This window comes from Trachypithecus francoisi, unplaced genomic scaffold (genome assembly GCF_009764315.1).
Source record: "Trachypithecus francoisi isolate TF-2019V2 unplaced genomic scaffold, Tfra_2.0 Lachesis_group21, whole genome shotgun sequence".
Taxonomy (NCBI): Eukaryota; Metazoa; Chordata; class Mammalia; order Primates; family Cercopithecidae; genus Trachypithecus; species Trachypithecus francoisi.
The window spans coordinates 17,190,706-17,213,575 of NW_022681467.1; the positions used below are offsets into that span (position 1 = coordinate 17,190,706).

A 22,870-nucleotide genomic window follows, 5' to 3' on the forward strand; every position below is an offset into this window, starting at 1 on the left:
GGCGGAGTCTCGCTCTGTCGCCCGGACTGGAGTGCAGTGGCCGGATCTCAGCTCACTGCAAGCTCCGTCTCCCAGGTTTACGCCATTCTCCTGCCTCAGCCTCCCGAGTAGCTGGGACTACAGGCGCCCGCCACCTCGCCCGGCTAGTTTTTGTATTTTTAGTAGAGACGGGGTTTCACCGTGTTAGCCAGGATGGTCTCGATCTCCTGACCTCGTGATCCGCCCGTCTCGGCCTCCCAAAGTGCTGGGATTACAGGCTTGAGCCACCGCGCCCGGCCTTTTTTTTTTTTTTAGATGGAGTCTCACTCTGTCACCTACGCTAGAGTGCAATGGCGCGATCTCAGCTCACTGCAACGTCTGCCTTCTGGGTTAAAGCAATTCTCCTGCCTCAGCCTCCTGAGTAGCTGGGATTACAGGGGCATGCCACCACGCCCAGCTAATTTTTGTATTTTTAGTAGAGACAGGATTTTACCATGTTGGTCAGGCTGGTCTCGAACTCCTGACTTCGTGATCCACTCGCCTTGGCCTCCCAAAGTACTGGGATTACAGACATGAGCCACTGTGCCTGGCCTGGTGAAACAATTTTTAAATGGATGAAGCTTTGCTATGCATTTGAAAGAATTGTTAGAAATGCAGACTACAAACCAGTGACAAGAACTCCCAAACAGATTCTATTTTTTAATTTCATTGTCGACCAGTTCGAATGAGTTATTGCTGTTAAATGGTCTGGTATCAGCTTCAAAGTAGTGTTTTTGGCTACAAATGATTCATCCATACATAACACAAAATAGCAGCTTTAAAACACTGTACCTTTGCATGTTTCTTCTTTAAAGAATTTAGCTCTTTCTGCTGTTTCTTTAAATGCTTCAAGTAAGCCTTTGGGAGAAAAATAGAATCAAAAATAGTTTTTTTTTCTTTTTTTGTAACCACAATGATTACACTTGGTGAGAAACAAAAATATATCGGTGTCACCAATATGTGTAATACAAGAGTGCTTGCAAAATAGTCAAGCAATTTTACCTTCATCTGCTTTAAATCTTCTATCCTTACTTGAGGGATAAGTTCAATACCTAAACAACAACAAAAACATTAAGTCACTATGTATACTAAAAACTAGAGAGAATAACTGATAATATAGAATTGACATATTGAAATCTCATGGAAAGACTTTGAAGCAGCTTTACATGTGATAAATATAAACATCTTAAGTTCCTATTACAAAGCAATTAACTGGACAAGTGAAATGTTGCATGTCTTAACTTAGGTCAGGTTTCCTACAAGCAGAGCCTACGAAGGGGATTCATGTGCATGTGATTGATTGAGGGCAGACTCTCAGGAGAAACCCCTAAGGGAATGAAGGAAGTGGAGCGGGGCAGAGGGAGAAGGTAGGGTGTGTTTCTAGTTGAAATACAGCCTCAGTCTGATCCTACAGGGAGCTCTTCAGTACAAATGGCACCCAAGAGTCGTTCCACCTTGGCGAAAAGAGGCTGGGCTTTTGTAACCCTGGATCAATCAGCTGAGAGCTATAGAGGTTTCACAAAACCTTTCAGGCAAGGGAACTCTCATGGTCCCAGGGCAATTCTCTGGAGAAGGGCAGTGAAATGCCCAATCAGCCAAAATTCATAGGAGCTGGGAGATGGCATAGTGAACCCATAAAGGGAAGCTGATCAGGCACCAAAGCATCTATTATCCTTACTCTTACCTCTGTATTTCAAGGCATATCATACCAGTCAACTAATTCCCAACTCTATTCTCAATTCAGTCATCATGACAGAATAAAACATTTTCTTCTGGCTTCTCCCTTTTACCAAATTCAATCTTAGCATTTAAGCAATGTGCTATTGAGCATAGCAATGCCTTAAACATACAGGAACGAATAAAATCAAGCCAGTGTATAACAGGAGGCTATCAGGAGGAGCTAGGGTAATACACTAAGTCATCCTACCGTCTGAGTGATGCTAACCCAAGTGTTGTCATAGCAACAACATTTGTAGCCAGATCCTCAAACAGTTTCTGTTTGACTGCAGATTTTCATCTTAGGCAAACAAAATGCAGGTGCACTCTGTGCTATAATTGATTTCCATTAGAATCCCAAAGGCTAGGTATGATATATTTAAGAGAGATAGGCATCAAGTCCCAGTCTCTTGTTTTTCCCTTTTATTCATTTTAAGATGTGCACATTCAATGACAGGGTGGTCAGGCCGCAGGAGGAAAGTTTTGGCTGAGGGAAATCAGCCTTGTGATCTGTCACATTTTATGATCAGGGTGTCAAGGGTCCATGGGGGCTCTCTACCGATCTCCTAAGTCGGCCTTCACAAGCTATCTCCCCAGTGACTGAGGCAGGGTAAGGCAAGAGAGTGACTCCCGTCTTTAGGCCTCAGCTCGCTCATCTGTAAAAATGAACATACAGGATTTGGGGAGTATGCAAGGTTCTCCAGAGATCTAGCAAATTCTAAGAGTTTGACCCAGTCTGATGAAACTTACTCTCTCTCTCTCTCTCAATTTTTATTTTATTTTTTGTTCTTGGTTCAGCTAAATCTTGATTAAAAGAAACCTACAAAAACATAAACTTCTCTCAATTACCTGGTTTTGGGGGAAAGACACAATTTGTAAAAATTTTGGTTCCCATAAGTGATTTAGTTAGAAAAAAAAAACCCACTCTACAGAAGAGGACAGTTCCATCTTCGTGCCAAGAACAGGCTTCCTCATAGAGCTTTGCATGATAATGGGAATGTTCCACGCGTGGGTCTGTCCACCTGACAGCCTCTAGCCCCTTGTGGCTCTTGAGCACCTGAAATGTGGCTAGTGTGAATGAGGAACTTTTAAGTTAATTGTTAAAGAAATTCAAATAGCCCCATGTGGTTAGTGGTAGCCCCATGTGGTTAGTGGCTACTATATAGGACCGTGCAGGTCTACAGGCTTCCGTGGTATGAAAGTAGGTTAGGCAGCACATTTGGGGCTCCAAAGATTTTGGCTAATTGAAGTTTGACTACAAAAAATTTTTGTTCATATCAGCATAGTTCCTTAACAATAACTTGTTTTCTCTTAATCGCTAATCTGGAAATTAGGAGCTGGGTTTTCTTAATCCTTTGTTCTTAAAATCAGAAAGAAAAATAAAGTCGTGTTGGTGCAGTCGTTGCCGTTTGGCTGAATGTCTAAGAAAAACAGTTTGGAATTTCACACCTCCCCACCTTCATAGATGTCTGTAGCAAACGCTGTCTGCTCCAGCCACACGCCAGGCCCTCTCTACATCAGCTCTTCTAGTTCACTTCCAATTGCCAGTGTTTGAATGTCAAGAATTTACCCCTTCCACGGGAACCCTCAAGAAAAGGCTGACAGGAGTCAGGGTATACATTCCCCAGCTCCCTCTTCCCTCTAATAGGAGACCTCTGAGAAGTACGTCCAATACTAGCCCCCAGAGGTTCTCCAGGACATTAAGTTCTAGGTGCCTCCTGGCAACTGGCTTTAAAACATTCTAATTACTGACTGCTTTCCCTCCCTGGCGTCACTTCTTCATACCTCTGTCTGCGTCCACTGCACCCCAGAAGAAACTACTTGCACTGGAAGCCTTCTCTCAGGGTCTGCTTTGGGGTGACTCAAATTAAGACAGTTTTCTGGAAAGAAATGGAAGCTTGCTTTCTCAAATGACATCTCTTCCCCCAAAGGCTTTACTCACCACTCCACCCCAATCCATGGAGAGGCATGGTAAAAACACCTACAAACTTCTCTCTTGTACTTCCATGCCATTCTCCTAAAAGCTATCATACAAAAGAACAGACCTCTCACTTACACCAGGCTCTACTGAGCCTAGCTACCTCCACATGTGTCCTTCTAGGTCACACACTGCCCTGCCCCATGAACTTCAGTATCTGACTTGTGGTTTTCCTATGCAGGCACTCCCAGACATCCGACATAGTGATTCAATATGCATGAGAAGAATATGCTGGGTGACTTTCCTTTCTATTTCCATGATGCCTTCCATTCTAGAAATCTTCATCTCCACTTTACCTCACCTCCCACTGACAGTTGTAAATGGGATGTTAACACTGCTTGCAACTGCCCCTCCTCCAAGATATGTACTTAGAGGTACCTCTTTCTGACTGCAATCTTTATCCTGCCAACTTCACTCACTCCCTCACACCTACCAAGCAAGCTTTTTACTTTCATCTTGTTTCTGGTTCCCTTTAACCTTTTCCTTTCCTAGCAAAGTCTCTCTCCTCTAGTATCTACCCCCCTGGAACATTAACCTATAAATTATGATCAGGGTGGCAGACTGAGTGCAAAAATGGCCAAAAAATTCCACCGCTCCCTGTTTCCACACCTACTTACATGTGACTTTGGAACTCCTCCCATCAAGGTGTGGAATCTGTTTCCCCAACTCTTGAATCTGGGCTGGGCCATGTGACTTGCTTGAGATGATGGAAAGTAGTGGAAAGGATGTCATGCCAGTTCTAAGTCTAGGACTCATCAAGGAACCTGACATACAGATGGTCCCCAACTTACAGTGGTTCAACTTTGCGATGATGAAAAAGTGATATGCATTCAGTAGAAAGCATATGTTGAATTGTGAATTTTGATCTTTTCCTAAGCTAGAGATATGCACTGGGGCTGCAGCAAGCCTCAGCTCTCAGTCAGCTGTATACTCTACAGTGTACTGCACTTAATAAGTTACATGAAATATTTAACACTTCATTATAAAATAGGCTTTGTGTTAGATGATTTTGCCCAACTGTAGACTAATGTAGGTGTTCTGAGCACATTTTAAATAGGCTAGACTAAGCTAAGTTATGATGTCCAGTAGCTTAGGTATTAAATACATTTTTGACTTAACGATATGTTCAGCTTATGAGGATGTAACTCTGTCATAAGTCAAGGAGCATCTGTACTTTCACCTCCATTTTAGAATATTACAACTGCCATGTGAACAAGCCCAGGCTAAGCTGATGAAAGATGAGAGTTCACAAGGAAGACAGCCCACTTGTCCCAGCCAATGACACCTTAGCTGAACCCCAAACATTTGAATAAGCATAGCTAAGATTAGCTGAGTCACTGATACTAATCCACCCGTTACCAGAAAAGCCACCCAGACAACCTCATGAGCTATAATACATGCTTACTTTATTTAAATTTCTGACTTTTGCAGTTGCTTGTTACACAGCAATAGCCCACTGTTACAATGTCATAACTTAATGCTCTTCAATCTTTTGGTCCCAGACCATACACATTATGATAATTTCAGGCTTGCAATTCCCTAAGCTGTACTTTGTCCATAGTTGTTGCTGAGTTTCTGGGCACTGCTGAAGAAGTAATGAGATCAAGCTACATCAACTTAATACACACCACCAACCCTCACCAAGGTCCTGTGTGCTCTGTGGCAGACCTCCTCCTTATTTCTTGTGGATCGTTCTATTCCAGTCAGTGGCAACTCCAAAGCTTTTCCATACTGTTGTTTTTCAGTTCTACCTCTACCTTTCTCAGCAGAGAGCAGCCACCTAACCAACTTCTTAGATCAGATAGAATCTATCTATGTTATACTACAAAAATGACCACTATTTATTTCCCCTCTAATCAAGAGGTAGAGTCTACTTCTTTACCCCTTGAATATTGGTTCACTTTGTGACCTGCTATGGTCAATGATATACCAGCAGAGGCTGGAAAAGGGCTGCTCTTTAAACTCAGGGAGTACCATATGAATAAGCCTGCTCAGGCTTCAGGATGATATGAAACAACTTGCCAAATGACAGATGTGTGCATAAGGTCATCCCACATCTACCTTCCAGTCAACCTATCAGCTGATCACAGGTGCATAACAAGACACAGAGATTAGCCAAGCCAGTTTAGACCAACCAACCCAGTGAAACATGATCTCAATGTCTTAAGCTACTAAAATTTGAGGTCATATGTCATGCAGCATAAGCTGACTAATACACCATCTGTCAGAATTCTTCCTGTCTATCCTGAAACTTCTATTCACTCATCATTCTTCTTGGTTCAGATAGAACATATCTCTTCCTTCCTTATCCAGCTGAATTTCACCCATTTTGTTGATTCAGATCTTCCTTATGGTCTTGTTTTACCATGTACTCTCTTTTGCATTTTCCTTGTTTTCCTTTATTAGTTCCTACCAACATGCTACTGTCCTCCAGAACAACCATCTTATGTCTTAAATTATGTCTCACATTTTTCTAACCGTGTTTCTACCTTCATCATTCAATCATTCCTGGTTCAACAATAATTTTGTAGTCCTCACTTCTCTGGACTTATCTACAGCATCTTTTCAAAACTAATTCTTCTTAGAACACAGACCTCTCTTTTTTCTTTTTTCCCATTCATTCTGCCTTCTAAGTACGCTTACTCTGTTTCTCTATCCCTCCTTCTTCTTCTCTACCTGGCATAGATTTGTTAATTGCATATTTCTGCCCAAATGTATCAGCAACAGCTTGACCTCAGTGATATATAGGACCAAAATCATCTTCTTTACCAAAAGCAGCTCCTCCTCCTAACTCCTCTACTTCTCTCAATGGTACCATCTGTCTCTGGGATTTGTCCATGCAGTCTGAGTTACCACAAAGCCCCTTTCTCCCTAAGGCCCATATCCAAGCTGCCAACTTATTTCTATTCTTCCTTTTGACAATTTCCAACTTAATCCAGACTTCCTTGTCCCTATCATTCGTTAAACAGCCCTTTACTTCCCAAGAAAATAGATTACTATATCTTAACTAGGCATGGTTCCAGGGACACACTGATGATGAGGTGTGGTCTCACCTGCAATAACCTCATTCTCTGGTTGTTAATACTCTATTAACACAATGTGATAGGTGTGTTATAACAGAAGCATGAGTGTCATAATTCTTACCTTGCCCTTAGCATGCCCACTTTCAATGAATTCTTCTGCCAAGACTATAATTTTCTTAAAATACTTCTTTGACTCATTTCCCATGACCTTCTCAGGGTGACCCCAGAATTCTTTCCAGAACAGGAAAGATGAACTCCTTGCCACTCCCTATCAGCATTCTCCCTGCTCCCTTTCCCTCCAATATGGAATGGGCCCCACCCAATCAAGGGATGTCTGACCAATTAGAATGGAAACCAATTAACCAGCACAGTTGTTTCCCTACACATTGGCTGATGACACCTCTTAATGATCTTTCTTTTCATCCAGAGGTAACCACATGGAATTGGCCTTCAAGTGCTCATTTGATAACTTTACAAAAAAATAATCATGGGTGCTAAACATCTACTTATGGGGGGAAATGATCAGTATGAGAATTTAGAAATGTCCAATAGTGATAACTCTGTTGGTTCATGAGCCCACTGCCTGTCCAGATAAGTACCTATGGGAGGGTCTGGAAGAGAGTGGGGATGAATCAGTTAACATCACTGTGTAAAAGGTTCTTTCCCACAAAGAACTTAGAATTTATATATTTCCTAAAGTTGTAGATATTGTACCCTGTGTAATCAAGGTGGGTGCAGAAGAAAAGGAGCCCAATGGCTCTCTCTCACCTTTCTTGGCTTCCACACCAGAGGCCAGGGCAGCTGTGGTGGTTGGTCTGAGCTCAGAGCTACTCTGAGGGGTCACGTTTGCTTTGGTGGTGTTGGCCTTTCCTTTCTTGTCATTTTTGGAAGTGTCACTGGGCACATCGGCTATGTCACTCTAGAACAGAAACATTTACATTGACCCAAATGAATGTCACTCAAGGTCAACTATCTTGTACATTCTTTATTTTACTGAATCCAGTAAACTTCTACTATACCCTTCCTAGACTTCTACTCTCTTAAAGGCAAAGGATCCAGCCAAGGAAAGAAGATCCAACTTCTTAACAAGCAGAGAATACTTTCTCTTTTTCTAGCTATTGGAGAGATGCTACATCCATTCCAAACTGAGGAGTTTGGTAAAGAGAACATTTAAAAACAAAGAAACAACCCACATGTGCACTGGAACGGGAGAAGGTTAGGATGCAAGGCTGGAAAACAGTGGAAAATCAGTAATAAATGCCATTTTGACTGTGCATGGTAGTTCACACCAGTAATTTCAATGCTTTGGCAGGTCAAGGTGGGAGGACTGCTTGAGGCCAAGACTTTGACACCAACTTAGGCTACAGAGTGAGACCCTGTTTTGACAAAAAAAGTAAAAACAGTAGCCAGGTACAGTGGCACACATCTGTAGTCCCAACTGCTCAGGAGGCTGAGGTGGAGGGATGGCTTGAGCCCAGGAGTTTAAGTTCATAGTGAGCTATGATCACACTACTGCACTCTAACCTGGGCAACACAGTGAGATCCTATCTGTTAAAAAATAAATAACTAAAAATAAAAAGCAATTATCATTAATTCACTAAACTGGGATAACTGGTATTTTAGTGTATCACAGAAACGTCCTGTACAGTACAGTTTGAATATTCCTTATCTAAAATGCTTAGGACCAGAAATGTTTTGGATATCAGATTTTGGAACATTTGCATATACATAATGAGGTATCTTGGGGAAGGGACCCAAGTCTAAACAGAAAATTCATTAATGTTTTATATACTTCTTACACACAGCCTGAAGGTAATTTTATACAATATTTTTAGTAATTTTGTTCATGAAAGAAAGTTTATGCACAGTGAAACTTTAAAAAGCAAAGGTATGACCATCTCATGACAGCACTCAAAAAGTGAATTTTTTGAATTTTGGAACATTTCAGATGTTGGATTTTCTGATTAGAAATGCTCCACCTACATTTTAAACTTTCCTAAAAGCATAACAAAATGTTTTTCATTTTCTTTCTAATGGGGAAGGGGTCCCCAGATGTGAGTTAAGCCACTGATGATGAAGTGGATTTTTCTGATGGTAGTCACATTTTATTAAACATGCCACACTTTTGTAGAAAGTCAACTATTGTTGAATTGATGAGCTCAGTTTTAAAATGGCTAATTCATTACTCCTTAAATTTGCTAATTCATATCTTTATCTTGCTTTTGTAAACACTGTTTGATAATCAAACTCCCACAACTTAGCCATCTTTAATCAACCATTTCTACTTACAGTTTCAATTCCCATAGCTCTCATTTGGTCTGCTCTCTTTTCTGTAATTGAGAGAAATTTCTTTGGATCTGATAAAGCATCCACAATATCTAGGGAAAAAGAAAAAACCCAATGAGCTGTTAATTCTCTGTTTTCCTGAAAATATTCAAGAAAACTCTGTTTAATAAACTACAATCCTGGATACCTGTTGTGCTTTCGGTTAACAATCTTTTCCTAGGACATAAGACACACTGAGGAAGGCACAGCTAGTTGCAGAAAACAAGAAAGGAGTAAAAGCAAGGGCCAAAGACCAGAGGATGTTTTTATTGTCTCTTTTTTCCCTTTAGTTTTTCCTGATATGAAAGAGGCAGAGTGTCAGGACAAACCGAATGAAGTGTGTGGGTTCTTGACTGTTTTTTCACTTGTGTGTGACTTTCAGCATGTTGATTAATGTCCCCAGCCTCAGTTTCTTTATCTGGAAATTAGGAACGATACCACCTGCCCTGCAGAATAATCGTGATAATTCAATGAGATGATGAACATAAAAAGTACCTGAGGCACGTAGGTCTTATTTTTCAATACAGAAGGATAATACATGTTCAAAGTCAATTTTGGTTCCATGGTAGACAAAATGAAATCTTTCTCTAGTGTTTTTTCAGGTATAACCTGAACTTAAAAGACAGTAGAATTTCATATTTTATATTAATGTCATTTGAAGATTTCAAAGTACTTTCAGAGTTGCATATAATTGTGTATAATTTACTCTTACTATAGAAGGAAAAATTATTCTTGTTAACTTGAAATCCTCCATAATTTATACATTTAAAATACTGTGTAAGTTTATAAATTTTCCCTAACAGAATCACCTTCCTAATTACAATCTTAGGATAATTCTTAAGATAACATTCTTAGTACTTAGGGCACATAATTCTCTTGGTTTCAATTTTTTTTCTTTTCCTTTTTATAACAGAAAATAACATTTGCACATGGTTGGCCAGAGGCAGTGGCTCACGCCTGTAATCCCAGTACTTTGGGAGGGGGAGACGGTTGGATCACCTGAGGTCAGGAGTTCAAGACCAGCCTGAGCAACATGGAAAAACCCTGTCTCTACTAAAAATACAAACATTAGCCGAGCTTGGTGGTGCATGCCTGTAATCTCAGCTACTTGGGAAGCTGAGGCAGGAGAATCACTTGAACCCAGGAGGCGGAGGTTGCAATGAGCAGAGATCGTGCCATTGCACTCCAGGCTGGGTGACAGAGTGAGATTCCGTCTCAGAAAAATAAATAAATAAATAAATAAATAAATAAATAAATAAAATAACATCTGCACGTGGTAAACATTCAAATATATAAAATGAAAAGTGAAAACTTTCTCTCCTGCTAATCCTATGCCCAGAAGGTAACTATTATTATCCATTTCTTGTATCCATTCAGACATTTTTTAAAACTCCAAATGGGTTCATAGTTTTCTGCACCATTTTTTAATGTCAGATATCTTGGGAAACAATCTCATATTGGCAATATAGCTCTAATACATTATTTATAAGGGCTGCTTAAACTTTCCATTCTCTGAATGGTGATAATTTCTTATAATTAATTATAATATGAAGATAATTTCTTATAATAATTTCCAGTTGCCTATTGGTAGACAGCTTGCCCTTTCAGTTCTTTGCTATTAAAGTATCATTGTAGTGAATGTCATTGAACATTCATTGTAGGGAATGCCTTTGAGCATTTCATAGCATACCTCTACATATGTTTATAGAATAGATTCTTAGAAGTTACAATGATGGGTAAGGGTATTTGTCCTATGGTAGTTATTGCCAAATTGCACTCCACCAAAATTGCATCAATTGATTCTCCCACCAGTGGCATGTGAGAAGGTCTGTTTTTATCACCCATGATCCCAAAGAACTCTTTGCCTCTCAACAACAGCTGTGGAAAAATTAGCTCTTAAATCTTGCTCAGGAAAAAAAAAATCACAGACAACCATTTTTGGCAAGTTAATATTCTAGGAATTTATTTATCTATTTTAAACTCTTTGTTATAAAACATTTCAAGTATACACAAAAGTGGAGAGAAAAGTACAATAACCGCTCATATATTTATGATGACAACCCAACAATTATAAACATTTGTTTGCCACATTTCCTTTATATTCCTTTCATTTTTTCTCTTTCCTCTCTATTGAAATATATTAAGGTGAATTCCATATATCAGAACATTTAATTCCTAATAACTTGTCTCTGCAGCTCTAAATTTAATTTGGAGCCAACCATCCCAATGCTGTATCCAACAAAATTGGCATAATTCTTTACTATGATATAATACACAGTCCATCTTAATATTTCCCCTATTTATAGTTACATTGTTTGAATCAAGGTACCAAATTTCATACTATGTCTCTGATAATTATGGCTCTTAAGTCAATTTTAATCTACAGCAATCCCTCTTGACATCTTTCATTAAGGGTACTTCTATGAGGTGCTGTGACTTTATATGCATCGCATTGAGGGATATAAAGGCTGGTTGCCCCACTTGTTGTGATGCTAAGATCCTTAAGTAGGTTCAGGAGGTGGCAGCTCGATCTCTGCATCATACTGCTGCTATCTCTCTTCACAACCATTCGGTGAATCTCATGGCAACACTTTGGCTCCCAACATTACTTTTAGTGGTGCTGATGGTGCTGACATCTCTCTTCAGTCAGTAGTGTCTGGAGGAGACACAGGGTTTACCTTCATTGCTTAGAGAGGAAATGCAACGTTCAGAAGACTCCTCTGATGCCAATTCATGTCCTTTCTACTCAGCATCCCTTTGCCCTGTGGTCACTGGTCACCCACGAGGTGATGCTGTGTTAGGAGAACCACATGGCTTTGTCATCATCATCAGGATGCCATGAAGCGGGCATGACTAAGGTCCTTCAGCACATGAGGACACAATTTGACCAACCTAGATTTTTAGCGCAACTCTTTGTGCCTGACTCCCAAATGCCTCTTCCTGCCACTTGTCCACACCATTATGAGGCAGAGTGAGGTTTAACTTGTATCCATGAAACTTTTCTGCCCTTCTTTGCAGGAGCTATACTTGGTCTGTGCTTCTCTGTACACTCCCACGTCGGATATGTTTTGTCAAGTATCCAATCCCAATGGCCCATTTCAGTGATAACACACAGGACTGGGTGGGTAGGAAACACTCGCTAATTTTTAATGGCATGTAATCATTCTGGAGGCCTGTAGAGAGTATATGGCATTTTTGAGGAATAACTGGTAGTCTTTTCCATAGGAATAACAGATAATACTTTAATTACTTAAAACAAGTTACAGAATCAATAAAGAAAGACATTAAAGAATGAAATGATCCTTCTATCCTAACCAAGCAGTTTTGTATACTTTTGTGTAATTTTTGCACATGAATACATTTTTTCCACGGTTTATTTAGAGTTATATAACCTGCTTTTTCATTGATGCATATATTATATCTTCATAGTTCTGAAAACTATTTTTAGTAAATGGGTAATGTCACATTGATTTTCTATATCAAACTATTCCCCACTGGTAGACACTCAGATGGGCTTTCAATTTTTCTATAAAAAGATGGATTTAGGAATATCTTAGTACAAAAAATGATTTCTTTGTCATTTTATCAGAAAGTTCATGGTTCAGTTAAATAATATAGCAGTTTATATAACTTATATGCCTGATAGGCATTCTTAACAAAATTTAATCTTAATAAGCTTTAAAATAGTTATTGAAGAATGGTGAATGGAGGGAGTACTAAGAACATAAAGCAGAGGCTGGGCACGGTGGTTCACGCCTGTAATCCCAGTACTTTGGGAGGCCGAGGTGGGTGGATCATTTGAGGTCAGGAGTTTGAGACCAGCCTGGTTAACATGGTGAAATCCCATCTTTACTAAAATTACACACACACACACACACACACACACACAAATTAGCTGCGTGCGGTGGTGCACACCTGTAATCCCAGCTACTCGGGAGGATGAGGCAGTAGAATTGCTTGAACCTGGGAAGTGGAGGTTGCAGTAAGCTGAGATCATGCCACTGCACTGCAGACTGGGTGACAGAGCAAGACTCTGTCTCAAAAATAATACAAAATAAAAATTAAAAGCAGAATTAAGAGGGTGGAGTAGATTGAATAGTGTCCACCAAAACTTCCATTTACCTAGAACTTCAGAACGTGATTGTTATTTATAAATAGGGTCTTTGCTTAGGTTTTAGAAGAGGACTGAAATGAGATCATACTAGATGAGGGTGGGCCCTAAATCCAATCACTAGTATTGCTATAAGAAGGGAGAGAACATGGAGTCACAGGGAAGAAGGCCATGTGACAACAGAGGCAGAGACTGGAGTGGTGCAGCTTCAAGCCAAGGAATGCCAAGGACTGTCTGGAGCCACCAGAAGCCAGAAAGAGGCTAGGAAGGATTCTTCCCAAGAGCCTTCAGAGGGGGCATAGTCCTGCCCACCCCTTAGTCTCAGGCTTCTAGCCTCCATAAATCTCTGTTGTTTTAAACCACCCAGTTTGCGGTTGTTACAGTAGTGCTAGGAAACTAGTGCAGAGGGAGAACAAGACAACTGTACATTTGATTGCCACAGTAATTGAGGGGAAAAAAATTCACTACTTAAATTCTTGGGGATGCATCTTCCACACAAAGTCATGTGCTTAAGTGTACAAGGCAGGCTTTATCATTAGGACCATGGAGGGTCCAGCAGCCCCTGGAGACCTCCTGCTAGAATCCCAGTGGTTTTCCTCCTGTTTATGCCACAATGTCTTGGTCTCAGCTTCTAGGGCTGATTCTACACAATCCTGACCTAGCTGAATCCACATACTGCCTTGTTTGTCACAGCCAAGCTGTCTGAGATGCTCTCGTCAGCCATCTGCTATAGGATCATGTAGATGTCACCTAAATGATACAACAAAATCAGAGCCTGTTGAAGATTTATCCATTAGCTGGATAAATATCATTGCTTAAATCTATCTTGAATTACCAATATTAACAAATCTAGACACTATTAGGGACATATGATGCTAGATCCTAACATCCTACCTTATTTGGATCTTATTTTCTGAAACGTCTTATTTGAGAAGTTTTATTTGCAGTTAGATTCTGTCTTTCTTTACCTTTAAGAAATTACAATATACAATAATAATGCAATATAATGTTCTTGAACAAAATGCAACAAAAATATGAAAAGTGTAAAGTAAGATTTGTTCAAATTAAATCAGATAAGACAAAAAATAGATTACAACAGGACTAAATGCCTTGAGCAAGGCTAAAGTTAGCAGGCTATTTGAAATGGATGCTTCATTCCTAGCAATTTCAAATAACAAAGTAGATACTTCTAGGACAAGCATGTCCAATCCATGGCCCACAGGCCACATGTGTTCTAGGATGGCTTTGAATGTGGTTCAACACTAATTTGTGAACTTTCCTAAAATATTATGAGAATTATGCACAAACTTTTTTTAATTTTTAATTTTTAAATTTATTTTATTTTATTTTTTTAGCTCATCAGCTATCGTTAATGTTAGTATGTTTTATGTGTGGCTCAAGACAATTCTTATTCTTCCAATGTGGCCCAGTGAAGCCAAAAGATTGGATATCCCTTTCTAGGATGTTTAATTTGGTCCTGTGGTGGCAGGTGTTCATTCTGTAGCTGGAGTTATAGATCAATGCAGAAGAATGGCATTTGAATACCGGGGACAGTTCTGACAAAAATTTTCTGCCGAAGTGCAAAGGGCTCAGCATCAGGGAGCCAAGGCCCGTCTTGGCATCTTTAAGATAATTTTTCATTGTAATTCAGTTTCTCCACTGGCCAGGGACACACACATGTGAGACATACGGATAGGTAGATATGAAGAGTGCTGCATATCAAAAAAGGAAATTGATTTTTAATAGCCACATTTAAAATAACCTGTAATCAGAGAATGAAAAGCTGTACCTCAAATATCTCACACTTACCTACTTGTGTAACTATACTTGAAAAATGGTATTTACTTTTTCCTTGCTTCAGCTCAGAAAAATAACTTAAGGAAGTGGTTAAATACATCGGGTATATTCTTGGCCAAAGTTTTGCATATTCAAGTAAACCCAGTATCTTTCTTTGGTGCCAATATGACATTTCATTGGACTTCCTTCCTTTTATTGGGGAATACTGTGGCTGCCTATTTCCCATTTAGTTTAGAGTTCCACAGGATAAATCACTGCGACAATAATTCATTTTCAGTGCTGATTAGCATCCACTGGCAGGTGAGTAGGCCTTGCTAGAAGGGAGCCACAGTGTACATCTAACAGGGTAAAGATGGATGCATGCAAACTCCTGACTCTGCAGAACCCACAAGGGTGGCCTAAAACACCCTAGATTCTTGGAGGCCCCAGCAGGGGCTCCAGAACCTCTCTTTTTAAAAAGAAACCAGTCTGCTTTTTCTGATTTGGTTCTTTCATTAAGACTTAACTTAAAGCTTTACTTATGTGTGTTTTTAAAAACACCATCTATTTCTGGGCATAATGCCATTTCCATGAAGCTGGTCTCTCCTAGTAAAGACTTTCCATGTATGCCCTGCTTTTCCCCTCCCTTCCTCCCTCCCATGCTTCCTGACTTTCAAACAGAGTTGAAAGCATCAATTTAGGTGTCTCTAAGAATGGAAATGAAGATAGCAATTCCTTAGTACAGACTTCCATATGCTTACTCACTTTTCAGGAGAACTCGGTTGATTTTTGTTTGTTTAACCAACGCTTTTCAAATCATTGAGTGCCTCAGTGGTGAGCACTGCCAGCCCATGGCACTTACACTCCCCCTCCCCACCCCTATGTGTTCACTCCTGGCCCAGGTTCCCTCCTGTTCCGCTCTACTATTTCTAACTTACCAAGAGGTACAGGCAGAAGAAAAATACTTGTTCCCCAATCAGCTGCAATGTGGTGCTGATAAAGAAAGGCAAATCCCAAATCTATGATTTTGTCTTAGTCCTTTGGGTTCCTACCAAAAGATTAAGCATTTCTCAAACTGCATTTCCTAGAATGGTAGAAAACACAGTAGGTGCTTGGGCAACAAGATCCTGTGGTCAAATAAGATTGGGAAATGCTTATGTTCTCTCCATCCCTTGGGCATTTACCGTACATCCCAGGAATCATGCAATAGATAAGCCTGTTTAAATTTGCTTAGTCTAGCAATTTCCAATGTATTTTACCATAATCTATTCTGCCCCCTTCCTCTCCAGAGCTTTTCTTCTTGAAGTCTAATATTTTCTGTAGTTCAGAAAGGGCCATAAGAAAGATATCATTGTGAATATGCAACTGGGTTTTTCAACAAACATTTAATAGAATATGACATTTTAGCCCCCGGAAGGAAGAGGACAGATGGAACAAGTTTAAATTGCATCAGGAAGTCCTGAGATTATTTCCCAGGAATGGCATCTTAATTAAGAACATTCTTCCTTTGGAAACATCTGATATAAGAAACAGCCAACTATCTTTGTGAAAATGGTTGGAAAGCAGCCCTATGAAAACGCTGGGCAGAGAAAACAAAAAACACCTCCCCACCCCCCAGGATGTATTTTTAATAATAGGGAAGGTGGAAAGGGGAAATGTACAAAGAAACAGGGCCACTTCGTCTTCCCTTACGTAAAATACTTGTAGAAGAGAAGGCAAAATTTATTGTTGCAGAAGTAATGATCAGCACTGCCCAAGGAACAAAGCCCTGGGAGGCTCACGAAACACAGCTGGGAGTGATATTTCAATACAATGCTGAGGCCCCATAGATTCTGGAAGCAAAGCTCCAACTCTCTTATTTGCTCCCCTCCCTATCACTCAGTAATAATAAAAGAAACACAAGTGACAAAACCCACCCAAAGCCACAGTGGGTGAAAAAGAAATACTGACACTCGTTTCATTGTCATTAGCCCTGGAACTGCTTCCTGTTTCCAATGGCAGTGTCTAACAATGATAAAGCCTTGCAATGGGCAAATGCCATCTACGGTGGCATTGGCACCTACAGATAAAGCAGCAAAGATAATCCCAGCACTCGGAAGTCTCATTGGATTTGACAAAGGAAAAATGCTCCTAGCACCCAATCTAGTACTTCTATTTGTGTATGACAGAGGGAGTAAAAGACAAGGTTGTTTTTCTTTATGTTTTGTAGCAAAATAATATTGAAAAAATTAAACCAAGGTTTCATTATTCACTCCTAATCATCTGTCCTAAATGTTACCTTTTTTTTTTTTCTGATAGTTAAGAGACTGTATTGTTGGACATTTTGCATCCTGGCTGCTTAGAAACAGCCAGGAAGGGTTCAGAACTCATGGTAACCATCACTGCTCTGTTATTTCTTTGTGTCTTTTGGGAGTTTTTGTTTCGTTTTGTTTTGTTTTGTTTTTGAGACAGAGTCTTGGTCTGTCATCCAGGCTGGAGTGCAGTGGCGTGATCTTAGCTCACTTCAACCTCCACCTCCCAGGTACAATCAATTCTTGTGCCTCAGCCTCTGGAGCAGCTGGGATTACAGGCACGTGCTACCATGCCTGGCTAATTTTTGTATTTTTAGTAGAGACAGTGTTTTTCCATATTGGTCGGGCTGGTCTTGAACTCCTGGCCTCATGTGATCCACCTGTCTCAGCTTCCCAAAGTGCTGGGATTACAGGCATAAGCCACCACACCTGGCCAGTTTTGAGAGTTTTTATGCTATAGAAACAAGAAGGAGAAGGAGTTGCACTCAAATTCCTGCCTCTGTTTCCTGAGGGGCCAAGAAAGAAAACTTCAGTGTTTATCCATAACTCAATTATGGCTAACATAAAATGTAATCCTATACAGCTAATAAAAATATAAAAATATTTAATGACATGGAAACATATTCTAAAAAACAGATTAGAATTCCAAATGAGCGGTATAGTAAGATTTAATTTTGTTAAAAACGAAACAGAAAAGGCCAGGCGCAGTGGCTCACGCCTGTAATCCCAGCACTTTGGGGGGCTGAGGCAAGTGGATCACCTGAGGTCAGAAGTTCAAGATCAGCCTGGTCAACATGGTGAAATCCTGTCTCTACTAAAAATACAAAATTAGCTGGGCATAGTGGTACATCCTGTAGTCCCGGCTATTGGGAGGTTGAGACAGGAGAATCGCCTGAACCCAGGAGATGGAGGTTGCAGTGAGCCGAGATCGTACCATTGCACTCCAGCCTGGGTGACAAGAGCAAAACTCTGTCTCAAATAAATAAATAAATAAACAAACAGGAAAAAATGAGAATGGAAGTAAACAATAGCTGTCTCTGGGCAGTAGATTTGTGAGTGACCCTTATTTGATCCTCTGTGTTCTCAGAATTGCTCTCTGATACATATTTTAACTACTTAACTTTTTATAAAATATTTGTGGAACAAAGTAATGAAAATCCACACTATCTTTCTTTAGCTAAATATAAACTAATGATGTATATTGATGAGTTTCTTTGTTTTCTAGGAAAAATTTAAAAAATTCTTTTTTTCTAGAAAACACTGAGTGCGATGGTGCTGAGCTTCATTTTGAACTTGTTCCTGTGGAATGAACAGGGAATATCAATACTTCAGGGAACACAGACTATAGATTTCCTACCTCACTGGTTCAGCACATAAATACACTGAGATATGAATGTGGGGGGGTGGCTAAACAGAGAAAATATAAATATATTTTGAGTAAGTCAAGAAGCTATAAAGAAGATCAGAGATTTGGAAAAAGACAGTTCTCATATTCTTCTTCTGTTATCTACAGGCAAGACCCTGACACCTCATAATGTTTGTCCCTGGTTTCTTCACTTATGAAATAGATGACCAGATAATTTTGAATAAATTGTATTTGAATGTCAAATCTGATTAAGGCATCGACTGCAGAATCTCATCAATGGTACACAGAAATTTCAAATGCTTCTGATAAAAAGCAAGCAGCCACAATGACATGTTAGGAAAGAATACTGGCAGGACTAATATTAAAGAGATTAGTTTGGCTCAATACTTAAACACAACACTGCTAATAAGCTACATTGTAAATACAGATGTTTCTGCGCACAGATCTCCCTGTGCTTACATCCATTCTGAACAACTTCATGCTTTTGGATCTCTTTACATAAAGCTCTTGGCATAAAGTAGAAGCTAAACAAATGATTTCTTTCCCTTTTCCATTCGAGTGGCTTAGTTCCCAAGAATGAATTAGAGTTTCAGTGGGAAGTTAACCCATGCAGAGGTAAAACTTGTAAATCTTCCATCATATGGGTTTATACAACTATTTCTAAAATGTGTGAGGTATTCCACAGTTCCTGCTTTCTAAGCTCAAGTATGTGGAGTACGATTTAACTCCACTATTTCTAAAATGTGTGAGGTATTCCACAGTTCCTGCTTTCTAAGCTCAAGTATGTGGAGTATGATTTAACTCATCAGCTGATGCCCCATGGCCACCACCGTGCTGTGTTGCTGGCAGGTTTCTGAGGTTTGCCATGGGCTGCTGCTCCTAAACCCACCACTGGTCTCCAGTGCCCTCTTCTGATCCTCTTACCCAGCCTCACAGCACCCCTTTCCAGGCTTTTTATGGGTTATTACCTCTATTACTGTATGTTGTAGCTTCTAATGAGCTTCCTTTTTTTATGAAAGACAAAGGAGGCCGGGCGCGGTGGCTCAAGCCTGTAATCCCAGCACTTTGGGAGGCCGAGACGGGTGGATCACGAGGTCAGGAGATCGAGACCATCCTGGCTAACACGGTGAAATCCCGTCTCTACTAAAAATACAAAAACTAGCTGGGCGAGGTGGCGGGCGCCTGTAGTCCCAGCTACTCGGGAGGCTGAGGCAGGAGAATGGCGTAAACCCGGGAGGCGGAGCTTGCAGTGAGCTGAGATCCGGCCACTGCACTCCAGTCCCGGAGGCAGAGCGAGACTCCGCCTCAAAAAAAAAAAAAAAAAAGAAAGACAAAGGAAAAGGAGGAAGGAGCCTGGACTAAGAGTTACGGGATGGAAAAATACTCATAGCTTATTTTACTTTTTGACTCTGATATTAGACTGTTAAAGTTGTGGATTAGTTGCAGAAAATCTGCCCTCCAGAGAAGCATGCACTACTAAAAACAAACAGCAAAATTATCCCATATTCCCCAAACAAAATAGTGATGTGTTCCCGTAGAGTATAGAAACTATATCTGTATCTACAGACACCCCCCATCAACCCCCATGTGCTCATATATTTCTGAGCCTTGCTATGTCATGCACTCTAATGATAAAGCACCTCACAAGAATGCTATGAGGGAGGTAGTATTATTATCTTCACTTTGGAGGGGAGGAAATGAGGGGTTTGAGAGGTTACATCCTCTTCCCAAGGTCACCCAGCCAGCAGTGGAGAGTGAGGATTTGAACCCTTGGCTAATCGGATGCTGTCATCCTGCTGTACTATTTCCTTACGGATCAATAGACTGACAATGTAGAGGATCTTTGCTTTCTTTTAATGTTATTTGCTTAGATGGGGACCATAAAAAGTTAACATGTTTGCATGTAAGCAAAATCCTATGATTTAATCTAGCTTTGGATTCCTCCCATTGATTTACCTTAAAGCATGTGGATTGATGACTGGGATTTTTTATGAAATTGAACTTTCTTAAGGATTTGAAAGAAAATTCAGGCAGGTTGATAGCTGAGTTCAATTTAAATATTTTAGTGATACTATTGATAAGATATCTATGATTTCACCTTATTTATGTCTTTTTTCCCCTAGTCTGTTGGTGTAAGTACACCGTTCACAAAATGTGTTTGTAGAAATTGATAAACAATGTAAAATTACAGCACTTTAAAATAAGAAAGGACTTTAACGATAATCTAGCTTTACACTTTCATTTCTTACTATGAAACCTGAGGTTATGATGTATTCTTGATGTATTCAAGGTGATCAGGGTTGGCAGCATTAGCAGGAATAGATAGTTTTATTATTGTTTTTTAAAAGAAGGGCAAGATGTTTTATAATCTTATAATCTAGGACCTCATCTATATCATATTCTGTACCCAAATGTCTTACCTCCAAATCCATCAGGCACGTATGTTTTAAGAACAATATTGCAGAAAATTGTTGGCAGTGATAATGGTTTATTTCCCTCATTTCGAAGGGAAATGTGTCGGTATCCTGCTTGGAGGCCATCAAGTGGGAGGATCCTCTGGCCAATCAGCTTGTTGTTATCATCATACACTGCTATTCTCAAGACAGCCAGGTCTGGCAGGATCACCTGCGAAGAGAGAACGGGAATTTTCACTGATTTTTCCAATGCAGTGCCCAAGAACCACGATTCTAAGGAGTGTGGACCAAATCCATGCTGTTCTTAAACGTTCCCTGATGTTGAAAGTAAGTCCATGATCAATTTGCATTCCCAAAAACGTACTGCATGAGCTACCGTGCCCAAGACACCAAGAAAAGCAATTGGAACATGTTTCCTGGAAACTATCTCATGAAAAATGTTAGATGAAATGAATGTTAAAGATTACTGCTTCAACCCTTGTGATTGATCTTTGTCCCCACCCATATAATGGATGAGAAAAACGACACACTGAGAAATCAAGCCACTTTCCTTGATCTCAGAGATATCAGTGACAGAGTGGTGTCTGGGAATTGGGGATCTTGAGGTCTAATCCTGTGATCAAATATCTGGCATGCTCCTGTCTATATTTGTTTGTTTTTAAGAATATGAAAGGTCATCTCTGAACAAATGCTTCATGCAAAAGAGATAACTTTTATATATAAATTTGGGTCCTCCTTGTTTCCTGGACTCCTCAGTTTCCAGCAAATGTTGAGATATCAAATAGACTAAGATGCGGTAGCTAGAAACATTAACATACTTTGATTCTAAGACACCTACTCCTGCCATCCCCAAACTGAATAAATGAACATAAAATCTGAGTTCAGATGGCAGAAACCTGATTCAGTTACAAAATAGCAACATTACAAAAAGGGTATCCAATGTGTTTAATCAGGAATGCCTTTTTATTGGCTAAAAGCAACCAGGACATCTTACTTGATGTGAGTGCTATGTTTAGAGCTAGACAATGGATGGTTGCCTTTTTACATCTGGAGGCTACAATTTAATTCCAGCTTAATGACGATGAAGAGGAAAAATCACGGCAAATTAGCCAATTCCCTCTCTCTTGCTCCCTTTGCAGTGAATAGAGAGTTGGGCTTTGTCATTCTTGCCATGTGAGATTAGTGAAAAATACAACAATGACAAGAAAGAAAAAGTTTTTAAAGCACTTGCTAGCAGTGAAAAAAAACTACTTAACTTCCGGAGAACAGAGAAGGACTCAGAATTGGCATCTTGTTTCTAGTGCCAGAACTATTATATATAAACACTAAGTTGGGTATTTCTTCATTCACCCAAAACATAAGAATACCTGAGTCAACTTTCTCAATTTCTAGAAATGTGAATAGGGATTATTCACTATGCCAAAGAACACTAGCCATACTGTGTTAGTATGTGCTAGAACACTAGCGCATCCAGCTATAACAAATTGGAAATACCAGGGAAGGAAAAAACCAAATCACAGCCGTGTATGTAATTTACACCATATCCTGACAGGGACAGAGAAGAAGACACTGGGATGCAAAGGTTGCATGGATAACGGGATTCACATCCCAGGGTAAACTTAAATGTCAAAATGGCCTGTTTCATCAAACCTACATTGATCTTCCTTCATTTGGTTTCTGTAAGCCAGTTACTCTATTCTGAAATGGATAATCCCTATTTTGTTAAGGCAAGAAGCTGATTATCTGTGTTGCATGATGTACAAATGGAACAGAACCAGCTGGAAATCTTGTGCCTAAAGAAGCAGCAAGAAATCATTTTGGTCAGGATAACAGAATAAGTAAGAAAGGTAAG

At 39.9% G+C, this 22,870-nt stretch overlaps 1 protein-coding gene across 18 annotated transcripts in view; it reads right to left on the bottom strand.

Moving 5' to 3' along the window:
- PLCB4 (phospholipase C beta 4) overlaps positions 1 to 22,870 on the bottom strand; it is a 419,870-nt gene that overhangs the window by 36,464 nt on the left and 360,536 nt on the right. For all 18 annotated transcript variants that reach the window (XM_033185629.1, XM_033185625.1, XM_033185628.1 and 15 more), the window contains 5 exons: positions 21,025 to 21,229; positions 9,025 to 9,113; positions 7,504 to 7,654; positions 1,021 to 1,070; positions 811 to 876 (listed from right to left, as the gene is read on the bottom strand). In XM_033185629.1, the coding sequence (XP_033041520.1) occupies positions 811 to 876; positions 1,021 to 1,070; positions 7,504 to 7,654; positions 9,025 to 9,113; positions 21,025 to 21,229 (561 nt within the window). The remainder of the gene's footprint in view (positions 1 to 810; positions 877 to 1,020; positions 1,071 to 7,503; positions 7,655 to 9,024; positions 9,114 to 21,024; positions 21,230 to 22,870) is intronic.